The following is a 13122-nucleotide window of genomic DNA, read 5'->3' as shown; positions in this document are numbered from 1 at the left end:
CCATCCGTATCAAGTCGGTGCCCCAGTCGAAAAAGACAAGAAAAAATTCTGTAGTTTGTCGTATTTTCGCGTGTCGTACTCGCGTCTTGTCGCATTCTTGTCATATCGTGATTACGATGTTCTGTCGTCTGTGGTATTCCTGTTCTGATTTTGATGTTCCGTCGTGCCGAATTCCTGCCTGGTCGTGATCCCGATGTTCCGTCAGTATTTCAACGTGGTTTGAATGGTATTGTCAATTGTGAAGAGTAGCGGAAATGGCTGTTGTGCTGTAAATACAGGAATGTTTGTCCTGGAGAAAACTGACTTTGTAGTTACGACAGAAATGTGTGTTGTAGCAACAGATGGCTTTGTCACGTAACAACGAGACTTCTGTTGTCACAGCCAATTTTTTTGTCGTTCGACAGGAATTTTTGTTGGGTTTTCGCGGTATTCCTTTTGCGATTTTAGACGTTGCAGCGAACGTGTGGACGAGTTTGAGAGCGTGGAGATGAAATAAGGGCTTTTGTTTTCAGGGTAGATGGGTGGCTGGAGCTGCGTCGGCAAAATTCCAGGAGTGATTTTGGCGGCGAGATCGGACATTGATGACGCGGAATTTGAGTGACGAAGGAAAGTGAATCTGGTAGAAGTAGAAACAGAAACAGCCAAAGCGTCTGTGAAGTGGGAACGGTAATGTTTTCACAAGTGACAACTCGGGCGGTATTCTCATGGTTGTCCGTTTTGAAAACCTCTGTTTTGATTGATTGATTGTAGGGTTTAACGCGCCGACGCAACGCAGGCGATGAGGCGCGCCGTAGTGGAGGGCTCCGGATTAATTTTGACCACCTGGGGATCTTTAACGTGCGCCGAAATCTCGAACACACGGGCGTTTTTGCTTTTCGCCTCCATCAGAAAAGCGGCCGCCGCGGCCGGGAATCGAACCCGCGACCTCGTGCTCAGCAGCGCAACGCCTTAGCCACTGAGCCACCGCGGCGGGTAAAACCTCTGTTTTGCGTCCGTTTTTTGTAGGAGGGCTTTTAGTGACGTTTGCGCAGCTGTTCTTCTAAACACATTTTAAACGACTAAACCTATTCTAAACTATCTTTTATGTGTTTACTGTTCCGCCAGCGAACCAACAACAATGCGGCGAAAAATCATCTGATTTAAATCGTCTGCTCCAAATCGTCTGCTCCGAGAAGCGTGGCTCATAGCCCCGGCATGCTTGCATGGCGTCACATCCGTGTGTTCGCTTTTAGCCAATGTGGGCTTGCTCAAAACGGACACTTTTGAAACGGACGCAAAACGGACAAACAACGCCCCTGGTGCAGCTGTGGCGTTCACTGCGGCGAGTCCATCAAACAACGAGAAGAGAGAAGCAGGCAAGTTGCGATGACGGCTTCTGCGGGGCATTGCCCTTGGTAATCCTGTTGGATCGAAAAGAGGCTATTGTTCCGTGTTCAGACGAGATACCGTAATCGATGCTTGCAACGAGGTTTAGGCGGTGCGTCGAATCATTTGCTTCGTCTGCAGCCGGTATCTTAATCCGCGGGGGTGGCTGCCAGAGATCACCGATGATGCCAAGGAATGGAGTACCATGCACGTCGACAGCTTCGATGCCCGCAGATTCCTGTACCAACCTACCGGTATGGTGGCGACCGAAAAAAATGTCATGACACTGGTGAGAGCGATTGTCGTGAATGAAGGCACTCTGGTCCCCGTCAACTGAGCCGTACGACACCGGAGCGTGGTGCCAACGAGCGGCCTCGTTGACAAGCGAACGAGTGCGGTCCCCTAACAACCCTCGACCATCGGGCTCGGCTTCCACGAAGGATGAAGTAAATGTGGAGTGGTCAGAAAAATTGGCCGCGTATCTGCTCCTGTCGTTGCAAATGTCGACGCTAGACGATAGTCGACTGGCGCCCCTGGAAAGTAAATGAATCCCTTCTCTTTCCCGTTCACCTCTCATGCTGTTCCCCTCCCGTCTTGTTCTTCCCAAGATAACACGCTAGAGGTTTGCTCAAGTCAATTTAAATTTACCGCGTTCCACTGCTCCAAGTCGGGTCTCTGGATACCAGAGCTTCCGTACGGCGGAGACGCGTGTGAATCGAGGCAGCCGACTGCAACGTTTATAGAACCACGTTGCCCTACTCCACGAGCGTTCCAAGCGGAACGCGAAAACTATCTAGTGGAACCTTTCGTGCTGTTGCCATTTGATTTTTTTTAATTGCGCCAGGTAGCGCGGGAAACAGCAGGCGAGAGTTTTTGCAGTTGATGTAGTATTTTATTTGCTATCACCTTCTTAGGCCACTGGCCACCCCTTTCTTAATAAAGATTTATATATACATTAGCTATCGAAAAAAGCAGGCATCCGTAAATTTTTCAATAAAGGAACACCGCAAATATCACTCATGTATTGATTTTCTGCATTATGTTTGCGTAATGTCTTGTTCTTGTTCAACAATGTTGACAAGTACGAACATTAACACCGGATTTAGACGTTTAGATTTGGTTGTGAGTATGTAAGACTATTGCGCAGCATCTGTGTTGCTTTGGCTGGCTGGCTGAATCAAGTGACAGACAGACATACATATATACAGACAGACCAAAATTTCTGGGGTTAAGTAGCCCAAGAAAGAAAAAAGGCAAACTCGCGCTGTAACAGCCGACGCTGTACAGCCCTACGTGTGCCACCTGGCGGTGTTGACCGTCAAGACGCGAAATCGCTTGGGGCTACAGATGTCGTGGGTATCGGGAACTGCTACAAGAAAGGCACTACGGCGGCCCCTAAGGTCGTCTGCAGTTCATGCAAATGCACTTCACGCACTTCACTACACGTACTTGGTGTGGGACCGCCCTGGCCTTGAAATGTCGTTAAAAAAATACGAACAATTCCCAGTCGAAAATGACAACAGAAAAATTTCTGTAGTACGTCGTTTGTCGTATTTTTGCGTGTCGTACAGTCGTACCGTCGTAGTCTTGTCGTACAGTCGTCGTGTTGTGTCGTCATTCTGACATTTGTCGTGTGTAGTATTCCTGTAGCAATTTTGTTGTTTTATCGTGTGTTGTAGTCCTGTAGTGATCCTGTAGTATGTCATAGTCCTGTAGTAAACCTGTAGTGATCCTGTAGTATGTCGTAGCCCTGTAGTAATCCTGTAGTGATCTTGTAGTATGTCGTAGTCCTGTAGTAATCCTGTAGTATGTCACAGTTCTGATGCTCTACTGCGAGAATCATGCCTGTCTTGTCGAAGTCCTGATGCTGTGTTATGTATTCCTGGCGTCTTGCAGTCCTGACCTGTCGCACAATGCATTCATAACAATTCTGTTGCAGCAAATATCAGTATTTTTGAATCCAGCCTAGCACTGTATTTGGGCTGTCCACTGTAAGTGAACAGTTAAGACAGCCCAAATATGCCACGAGCCCATGCACAGGCAAACTGAAGAGAATACAAAAATTTTATTTTAGTTTCCTTCATGCACACACAGCTCCAGGCTCGAAAAAACAAGTACAAGTACCATTAGAATTGGCTTGCCGAAGGCTGAAAGTGCACCGTCCCTAACTACACACATTATGGATGATCCGCACAATTCTAACGCTGCAAAGTTGTCTGAAGCTGCAAAAACCTTATAGTAAATACACTACATTCCCAGGGAAAAGCCACCAATAGCTACAGGCTGCCACTAATGAATTGTACAGCTGCAGAAAGCCACAAAAAAACTATCAATGCACACCTCATGAAGCACAAAAACGACATTGCAAATTACATCCACCATTAAAAATGCCGCCATTTCTCACAATGACTGTTTAGTATTAAAACGGTAGAGACACTGGCTCTGGTGTTCACACCAGCCAAATTGGCAAATAAGCCCATGTACCTCCTATCGGTGCAGATCAGCGAAATTCTGCGCGAGATATCTAGCCAGAAGCTTGCGGCGCTTGTGCATTTCAGCTTGCTCGCAGACCTTCACTTGGAGGTAATGCCAGAAGGAACCTGCATCGATGGGGAAAAAAAAAACGAACATTGATGCAAGACAATGACAGGCAGCACAAAAAGACTGAAAATCATACTGCTAATACTGTGTCCTTAAACTGCGCCATTTTATAAAAGCTAAACATGCTTCTGCATGCTGATATAATAAGAAGTGCTCTCTATTGCTGATAAAGTGCTTTTCACATTACTGTGCCTATTCAAAAACGTTCAATTTAAACGATACCTTGCAAGCCCCTTTCCACAGCGTTCCTGGCAATTCTGGAACAAGTCAAGCCATTAGGACTTAGCTCAGAAAATGTCCTTTCAAAATCAGTTTTGTTTTCATTTTTCAACAAAAACGTGATTTTTGACATGCATTTGCATCACATGGGTGCAGAAAGGGGAGTGGTCTTTGCGCGTCACTGCTACTAAAGAACAATGCATGCCAACCGTAGGTACTCTGCATCAGCGTTTGGTTTTTTATTATCAGGGCATGAAGGGTGAATCAGATGATAATTTTTAAACGTCAGGTTTGCAGTCACACAGTAATAACCCCTGAAATCGGTTGAAAATATCAAGCAGTGCCCGTTTGCAAAGTTACTTCACGATTTTAGGCAGTCTTATTGCCTTTGCGCACATTGTTCTTAGTTGTGTTGTAGTTCTACTTACCACAGGACCATTCAAACAGTTAACAACAGTTTCGGTTTTGTTTCTGCATCGCAAAATTCATATTTAGTGTTACTCTGCAGTTACTCAACTTCAAGCTTACCTGCCATAGTGCCTTGAGCATCCGCTAAACATCCTCACAAAAAAAAAGCATGCCACTCCTGATTTCCCCCCCACCCTAAAACGTTTTCTGCAATAAGAACTTCCGATGCAAGTCAAAAGATAACGCCCAGTCACCAGATATCAGTTCCGACGAAAAGAGCACTTCAAACCGGCTTTACACACCCCCAGCTGTCCGCCTGCCAGTTTCGTTTCCATACAAGGGTATCTCCAGAGGTCTAGTGCTGCTCCTTAATTGAAATGTCTATTCGGATGGAGTCTCCAATACCTTTTGTACTGTTTCATTTCAAAAATGTTAGGTGCGCTGCAATGCATGAGGCTCATAGTGCTGATCTTTATTATCGCACAACAGCTACTTGGGCAAAGTTTGCGGGGCACGATTTTAGCGCATTGCACCGCATTTCTGTAAGCAAGGCTACAATAGCGAGTCAGAAGGTGATGATAAACCGCAAGTTTGTTTTTAGCGATAACTGACAGTGAACGTCAACAAGCATCAACCACGGAGTTACGTTTTCAACTCCATGCATGTTTTTCCGCATCGCGTGCTTGTCCCGAATACTGTGCTGGCTGTAAATGCAGTCAGTCACTGACAAAATGTTTTTACGTCACACGGGGACACATTGGTGCCTCTGATAATGTCAAATCGCCAGATTTCTTCCAGGGAACCACCCAAAATTGCCCATGTTGAAACGCAGGTTGGACTTCACCGCATGGCACGGGCACCACGCGTGGTAATTTTTTTTATCTTAATTAGTTCTTACCAATGATTTTGCAGAAAAAATTTTTTTCTTGGACCCCTAAAAATCGGTCAATTTTCCAGTGCTAACGAGAGTTAAATTACTACAGTGTGACATCATACTCATAAAACTTTCCCCAAAGAGTTATATATAAGCCAGCTCATAAATCTCTAAGTAAAGTTAAGCAACGATAAAAGTTCAGCAAATTAAACACATTAAAAAGAAAAAGTGCCGATACTCCCTAATGCAAAATTTGCGCGCAGCGTGAACTGCAGTCTTCTCAGTCGAGGTGCGTAGTTGCCGTGTCAATTTAGACAAACAAACTATCAATGCAGACAATCAAAAATGCCTCTGTTTCAGTAACTGACCATTTTGGATTAAAAGGACCCTGGAACACTCTTTAAACGGTGCCAGTAAATCTGCACAATGTTTAGATTACACTGCCAGGAATACCTGAGCCAAATATTACCAGTCCATGTGAAGCGGTGAGCACACAAATCGCGAAAGACGGGGAAAAACCAACCGCGCACTCTTCGCTCTTGGCATGGCCTAAATGACGTCATTGCGGCCATGGCTGTTCAATTGGCTGTCGCTGGTCAACTTTGCGACTCATTTCTCACATTTCTTGTGAGGATTCGCCGTCATCGGCGCTGTGTACCAATCTCTTCTATGCCTAAACATGCACGCGCAGTTTGGTATTTCTTTTGCTGAGTGCGCACGGAGTTTGAGTGAAAAACTCAATACTCTCCTTTCAACGAGACCACTAGGCAACAATTGCTTATTGCTTCAAAAACGCTCTACCAGCCTGAGCGCGCGCTTGCAAGCAGGCAGCCATGCCTGCTTTTTTGTGGCACCAAACCAGAATTGACTCCCCCCCTCCCCCACGTTGCAGAGAATACTCCCCAGCCTATGATATATCCAAGGACGCCGAAGAGAACGCTGCAAGCCGCCCCCCTCTCCAGGAGAGAGCACACAGCTTTCGTTGCGTTGTCCGCAGTCGAGTTGAGAGAGAACAACTATGCGCGATTTCTAATCGTGCATAGTTTCGGTGACAGTAAAGGGCTTTTCATAATTCTTGGAAGGGCGATTTCTAGGACAATAGACTTTACCCCAAACTACATTCCGAGTAGTCGATGGCAAGTGCTGCAGGGTCCCTTTAAAACAGTAGAGACACTGGCCTAGGTTTCCAGCAACTAAATTAGTAAACATGTACCTTCTTATTGGTGCAGATCCACGGACCCTCGTGCTAGATATCTCACTAGCAGCATGTGTCGCTTGCTCATGTCCCCTGGTTCGCAGCCCTTCATCTGCAGGTAGTGCCAGAAGGGATCTGCATCAATAGAACAAAACAATACATGTAATGCAAGACAATGGCAAACAACGTAAAAAGACTGCAAATTAGACTGCCAAAACTGTGTTTTTAACCTCTGCCATTTCATAGAACGAAACACAATGGCTCCACATAGATGAGCTGCGAAGCCGGGCGCAGTCGACGAAGTGCACGAAACAAACCACGTTTGTTCATAATTTGCAAGGCAGCATACTTACCAGTCGTTTTACTGAATTAAACTTGGACAGACTCGAGCTTTATTCTAGCAAACAAACATGGGGCTGTCTGTTTCCCTTACTGTGTGCGTAGCACACAACCCAATTTGCTCGACCAGTGAAGACACCAGACAGGTCGCATTTGGCTGTTCGACATCCATGTGTAAGGCTCCACATGTAAGAGGGTGTGAAACCTATAGTTTTGCATGCACGACCTACCCTCCTTCCTCTGGTCCCCACATGTGCACGCGTAAACCAGCAACCGCTTATATGTGTGTGCTTAGCAAAAACGACAAGAGCAGAAAATGGCTTCACTGGAATAAAACCCGAAGGGGGAGGGGGGGTTTGAAACACAGACTGTTTCGCAGTAAAACGAATGCTCCCCGTGCTAAAAAAGTGGTGCTTTTCTCATTTATATTACTGCAGAGCATAACATTACACTAATAAAACTTCTCTCCAAAAGTATATGCCAGCTTGTAAAACTTTCAGCTAAAGGGGCCATGCAGACACATCACAAGTTTGGTTCATTCGAAAGATTGCCACGTTAAAATCATAGTGACACCACTTTCATCCCCAAATAAGCTATATAAGTAAGGAAAAAGGGAATGGCCATGCAACCCACTAGCTCATTTCCCGCAACAGAACCTAGATATCCTATGTGCCCAGCTGTGCGATTGGCTGAGGCCGGCAAAAGCAAACACAAATTAGGTACGGCTTGCAAGCTTTCCAAATGAGCTATTTGCGCATAAATGCAATGCATATTCATTTTACAGCAGTACGAATGGTGCGAGAAACAATAAAAGTACAAAATACACATAAGCATAGAAATTTGATGAGCACTGCTGTTGGTACTGGGCACACTATGCTTGTTGTAGCTGCACAGCAGTCCGCCGCTTTGGAGTTGTCTTACGTGACCCTGTTTGGCGAACATACCCCATGTTTTACAAAACGATTACTTTCTACAGTAGCAAAAACAAGCCAAGTTCTGGGACTAACAGAAAGAAAGCGTTAAACACCTACTTTCTTCACAGCCAGCGCCATAGAGGGCTCGTGCTGGTAGTGCCGCCAGGCTCGTGCTGGCGCAGCTGGTGTCGGGTGCTGGTGGTTCTGCAGGGCTCATGCTGGCAGGGAGCTGCAGGCCATGTCCACTCTTTTCACTCCCTGGAGAGGTGCCTGAGTCACATGAAAAAGTGTTGCACTCTTAAAACAATACGCAGTACAGGCAATCAGTTTTAATAAAGGCTGTGGCTAGCGTTCCATCCAGACGGAACGATATACAAGTGCTAAAGTTCCGTCCAGACGGAACAGGGCGCTGCGGGTTATCCTTCCCTCCAGACGGAATACAACTGAGAGCTTAGCGTTCCGTCCCGACGGAGCCGGCGTGAAATTTGTACAGTTCCGTCCGGACGAAAGCAAAACCGGCTGATTAGACGCCCTGCTCCACCTTCAGACGTAATGTAGGGGTTGCTTCTTGGATAATGGCAGTATTGTACCGGGTTCGATTCCCCCCGGACATGCTTGGTTTTTCTTTTTTTTTTTTTGCGTGGTTGCACCAGCGTTATGCAACAGCTAACTTCTTGCCCACTTTACAATTGACGCGGTGAGAGCAGTCGGTCTTGATTTCGCACTCAACCGGCTGCTCCGCTACCGCTCAATAGAGCCAAGGCCGACGTGTCCATCGCCAGAGTTCCGATCGCCTCTAGTTCGTAATGGTGATTACTAATTAACGGTTCTTCTGGCTAGTCAATGAGCGGAAGCGGTTCATTCAGCTGGGTAAATATCAAGAACGACTGCCCTCGCTGCTTGTTGTGAAGCGGGGTTTTTTTTTTTGACGCCCGCGTCTTCTAGCTGCCTCACTCAGAAAATGACGCGCGTCGCGCGCGGCAGTGGGAGGAGCCTGCGACTTGCGCCATTGGGGAGGCACGCGCCTCATGGCGGCAGTTTCGAAGCGCTCGACTCAGCCGGCTGGCTCCGCCAGCATAGACCGCCAGAGATTTTAGGCCACCACCCCGGCAGATACTGCATGGGCGCTTTCACTAGCTGTGCGGATGATGTTTCGTAGTACCGTTCTCGCCCAAAATTATAAGCTCCTTTACCGCTCAAGCAACTTCGTGCATGTCTTGAGTGGCATTTTGAGCGGTCGCTCGTGCTCCCGACACCATAGTTTCCCTACACCACTTCGCGGCCGAAGCCGCCGCCATGTTCCTGCCACTGGCCGCGCCGGTCGCAGCGTACCAGTGGTTCCGCTGCAGCGTCAGCGCGCCTGGGGCGTGCGCGGCGCATTTTCGCGGGCAGAAAATGCTCCGTCCGATCGCCTTTCTTGAGTTTTGTAGATTTTTACCCTACCGGTCAAACCACTTCTGCTCATTGACTAGCTAGAGTCACCGTTACGAATCACCATTACGAACTAGAGGTGATCAGAACTCTGGCGATGGACACGTCGGCCTTGGCTCTATTAAGCGGTAGCGGAGCAGCCGGTTGAGTGCGAAATCAAGACCGACTGCTCTCCCCGCGTCAATTGCAAAGTGGGCAAGAAGTTAACTGTTGCAAAACGCTGGCTCAACCACGCAAAGGGGAAAAAAAAAAAAAAAAAACAAGAAAAACAAGCATGTCCGGGGGGAATCGAACCCGGTACAATACTGCCATTATCCGAAGCACAACGCCTACACCAAATCTGAAGACGGAGCACGTCGTCTAATCAGCCAGTTTTCCTTTCATCTAGACGGAACTGTACAAATTTCACGCCGGCGAACGCTAAGCGCTCAGACGTATTCCGTCTGGACGGAAGCATAACCCGCAGCGCCCCGTTCCGCACTTGTATATCGTTCCGTCTGGACGGAACGCTAGCCACAGTCTTTAATAAATTGCTCCGCTTTTAAAGGAATTTAAAGTTTGGTCAATACCATTCTCAGCACGCACAAAATTGCAAACAAGTCATTCTACATAGGTGCAGATTGTCCTTTTATGAGACTAACAAGTCACTTTTAGGGTTGGGGCTGTATGAAAAATATAGAGCAGTAAGTTGTGTTGCCCACTCATAGTCACATTGTTAGCAAGTCTGCTACAAAACATAAAACAGCATTGCCGTGTTCCTGCACTTTCACTGGAATTGCAGTTTTATGAATTTTTTTTTACTAGGCCTTCTCTTCCAAACAATCTCATTGTCAAAATCCTTTACAGCGAGTAAAGCACTTTCAACGGGCAGTAATTTATGCAGTGCCTGCAAAAAGGCCATGGCTAGCAACTAGATAAACCAATAGCTCAAAATCTTCGTATAGAAGCCACGTGACAAGGTCGTGCTGCAGGGCAGTTTTGTTTTCACCCACCCAAAGAAAGGAACCTGTTCAATCAGGCTGTAGGCTCCTTAGATGGTAATGCCACATGTTTGAGGAAGTGAAACCTTCCTGCAACAGTTGACATTACAGCCAACTAAGCATGATAGCAACTGCAGTATCTGGTACGTTGCTTAGCTCATAATAGTGATAAGAAGCCATGCACACAGATGGAGCATTGTTTACGCACTGGTGAAAAGAACTTGCCGGCCACTCCATGTTGAGTGATCGCAGCCCCCGCATCTTGGCCTCCAACTGCACGACCCTCTTCCTTAAAACTGCTACAGGGTCTTGGTCCCTTGCGGCAGCTCGAAGAATGATGTCGACCTTCACTGATCTTTTCTCTACCTTCGCAGTTTTTCTGTCTGCCTGCAATGAGAGGTCAAGAGATAACATGCCATACTTGTTCCGAGCCTCGTCCACCATAATGACACCTATTTAGAGCAACAAGCACACTTCAGTGTCATTTTACACGTGTTTAATGATAGTTATGAGGTCAACTTTCATGCAAATATTGACTTCCCCTAATAAACATACCTGAAAGCGGTGGCTATTCTAGCGCCTTGGCATTTATGTGCGTCATGTTCGATAAGAGCATTTACAAATAACATTACTGCAGTGGCTGCTGGCAAGACGGCCTTCACAGAAAAACCACGATTTCGAAGCTCGTACAGTCGGCAAAAGGCTTGTCTATAACGCGCGAGCGGCGTGCTCTAGACTGCGCGCGAGACACTTAGTGAGAACGCCTGGTTTGACACCGGTAGAATGCGAGCATGCGCGACCCGCATCAGCGCGACGGTTCTTTCCCTTGTCGCTGTGCCCGTCGCCTTCAATTCCGTACCTTCTTTCGTCGTGAGAAGCGCTGCCTGCACTGCCGGGCCGGGAAACAATAGCGGAAATGAGCGATTGGTAGTAGAGCGTTGGCTGCGTTTAACTACGCGCAACGCTTTTTTTGCGGCGCCCTACACAATTTAGACAGGAGTGTTTTCCTGTATGCGAGACAACGAACGACAATAGCAGAAAACGCATCGCTGCCGGTGTTTTATAGTATTATTATTATTATTTAAAAATACCTTACAGGCCCTTGTTGCAGGGCATTGTGTAAGGGGGGTAACAAAGAGTGAGTGTAGCGACAGGTAAGGGAACATCAAACTTTGAATGAACTTTGAAAGAATGGAACAGCAAATAAAGAGAAAAAGAAGAGAATGTGCAAAAAAAGTCACTTGAAGTGACACATACATGGGAACATTGCAGGTGGGAAGGAATGCAAATATGCGCAATACAACTTAGTAAAAAACACCTACTACACACGATAACTGGTAACTAGATATCGGGCCGTGATCGCTTGCACAGTGCACTGAGTATTGTGGCGTGAGCCCGTCAGCAGTGACATGCAAAGCCGAGCCCTGAAACCGGACAGTGGCGCTCAAGGGACTCATGCAGCTATTGGCGGAACGATAACGCAATGAACAGCTGTGCGCCAAGGCTAACGCAGACGAAAAACTCGCACAACGAGCGTTAAGGCGGGTAATCTCCAGTTTTGTTTTCCGGCCCGGCAGCGCAGGCACACAGCGCTTATTACGGTAAAAGAAGGTGTGGAAGCCAAGGCGACGGGTGCAGCGAGGAGGGACACAGCCATCGCGCTGATACGGGCCTCGCATGCACACATTCTACCTATCTTAAACCAGGCGTTATCACTACGTGTCTCCCGCGCACTCCGGAGCACGCCGCTCGCGCGTTAAAGCCTTTTGCCGACTGTACGTGAGAATGTGGCTTGGCGACTACTCGACGCCGACACGAACAATGCAGATGAATTCCTAACCCGACTAACTGGTAGCCAGCACAGTCCTGAATAGAGCGTGTTACGTCGAAAATGTGCAAGGTGGTAATACGAGCCATTTTCTTCGGCGTCGGCGCCATATACTGTGAAGCGGATCTCCGCGCCTTCCGACGGCACAGCCGGCATGCCGATATTCATTCCTTACTTTCTGCGGTAGTGGCAGATGTACAGATGTAAAACTGCTAAAAAGCGCTCAGACACTGTTATGCACAATTTAAGGGTAAGAACACTTACCGGTCATGTGAACGATGGTGCCGTCGAATAATCTTCCCGCGTCTCGCTGTCGCCGAGCCAAAACACTTCCCACGCCACGCTCGTAGTCGTCGACGTCCACCACAAAAAAACTACGCTCGTCCGTAGGCCCAACGACTTCTCTTCTACCTTCCAAAACATACTGAACGAAAACGTTACACGGTTACGCTTTGTTACACGGTCACACTACGTGCATACGACAACGATCGACCAGCGCAAGAAAAGCATGAGAAAAGAAACACGGCGTAATGTGCGTTGCCATGTGTGTTGCAACAGTGAGGGCTGCGGCTACGGCTGGCTACGGCTTCAGTCGGCCTATATAGGCGGCGTTGGTTGATGCCAGAAGATGAAGCCGATGAAGCGATACATGAAAACTCAATCATTTTGGTTGTAATAATGAACATAATTTATTAGCGGGTTACAAACCTCTTGATAAAAATTAGCACTGTATTAACCAGTGATAGCAGCTTCCAACTTCAGCACACACATCATTTTCTGCACCGTGTTTCTGCACTGTGCTCGGCTACATAGTATGTGCGCTGATTCTCTTTTCTTTTTGCAGTGGTCGGGGCTGCTTTAAGGCCCAACCACATGCAGAGCACTTTCGGCGTTTTCTCGCGTCGACGTCGTCGCCAGAAATGCACGGCTACGCGAGCTGACGCCCGAGCGACGCCGATGTCTACGCT

The 13122-nt window shown here is 47.4% G+C and overlaps 1 protein-coding gene across 3 annotated transcripts; it reads right to left on the bottom strand.

Moving 5' to 3' along the window:
- Positions 1-3411: 3411 nt before the first annotated feature.
- On the bottom strand, positions 3412-12655 carry LOC144142438 (uncharacterized). Of its 3 annotated transcripts, XM_077673946.1 has the most exons (6): positions 12419-12655; positions 10552-10713; positions 8033-8185; positions 6681-6797; positions 4189-4223; positions 3412-3965 (listed from the first exon to the last, which is right to left on the bottom strand). In XM_077673946.1, the coding sequence occupies exons 1-4, from the start codon at positions 12423-12425 to the stop codon at positions 6685-6687; spliced, it is 435 nt and encodes a 144-aa protein (XP_077530072.1). In that variant the 5' UTR covers positions 12426-12655; the 3' UTR covers positions 3412-3965; positions 4189-4223; positions 6681-6684. The 3 variants fall into 3 exon arrangements, with proteins under 3 accessions (XP_077530072.1, XP_077530071.1, XP_077530073.1); XM_077673945.1 differs by lacking the exon at positions 4189-4223; XM_077673947.1 differs by lacking the exons at positions 4189-4223; positions 10552-10713.
- Between the last annotated feature and the right edge of the window lie 467 nt (positions 12656-13122).

The sequence above is a fragment of the Haemaphysalis longicornis genome, unplaced genomic scaffold (assembly GCF_048455015.1).
Source record: "Haemaphysalis longicornis isolate Haplotype H1 unplaced genomic scaffold, Haemaphysalis longicornis Haplotype H1 scaffold_6, whole genome shotgun sequence".
NCBI classification, from domain to species: Eukaryota; Metazoa; Arthropoda; class Arachnida; order Ixodida; family Ixodidae; genus Haemaphysalis; species Haemaphysalis longicornis.
The sequence above is the reverse complement of the archived record's forward strand: the minus strand, read 5'-3'. Positions and strand labels throughout refer to the sequence as shown.

Bases quoted from the DNA above. Each gene is read 5' to 3' on its own strand.
- LOC144142438 (XM_077673946.1), bottom strand. The intron at 8,186-10,551 runs GCAAGTTCTTTT...CATGTGACTCAG, and splicing joins CACTCAACATGGAGTGGCCG to GCACCTCTCCAGGGAGTGAA. The intron at 6,798-8,032 runs GTAGGTGTTTAA...CTATTGATGCAG, and splicing joins TGGCGCTGGCTGTGAAGAAA to ATCCCTTCTGGCACTACCTG.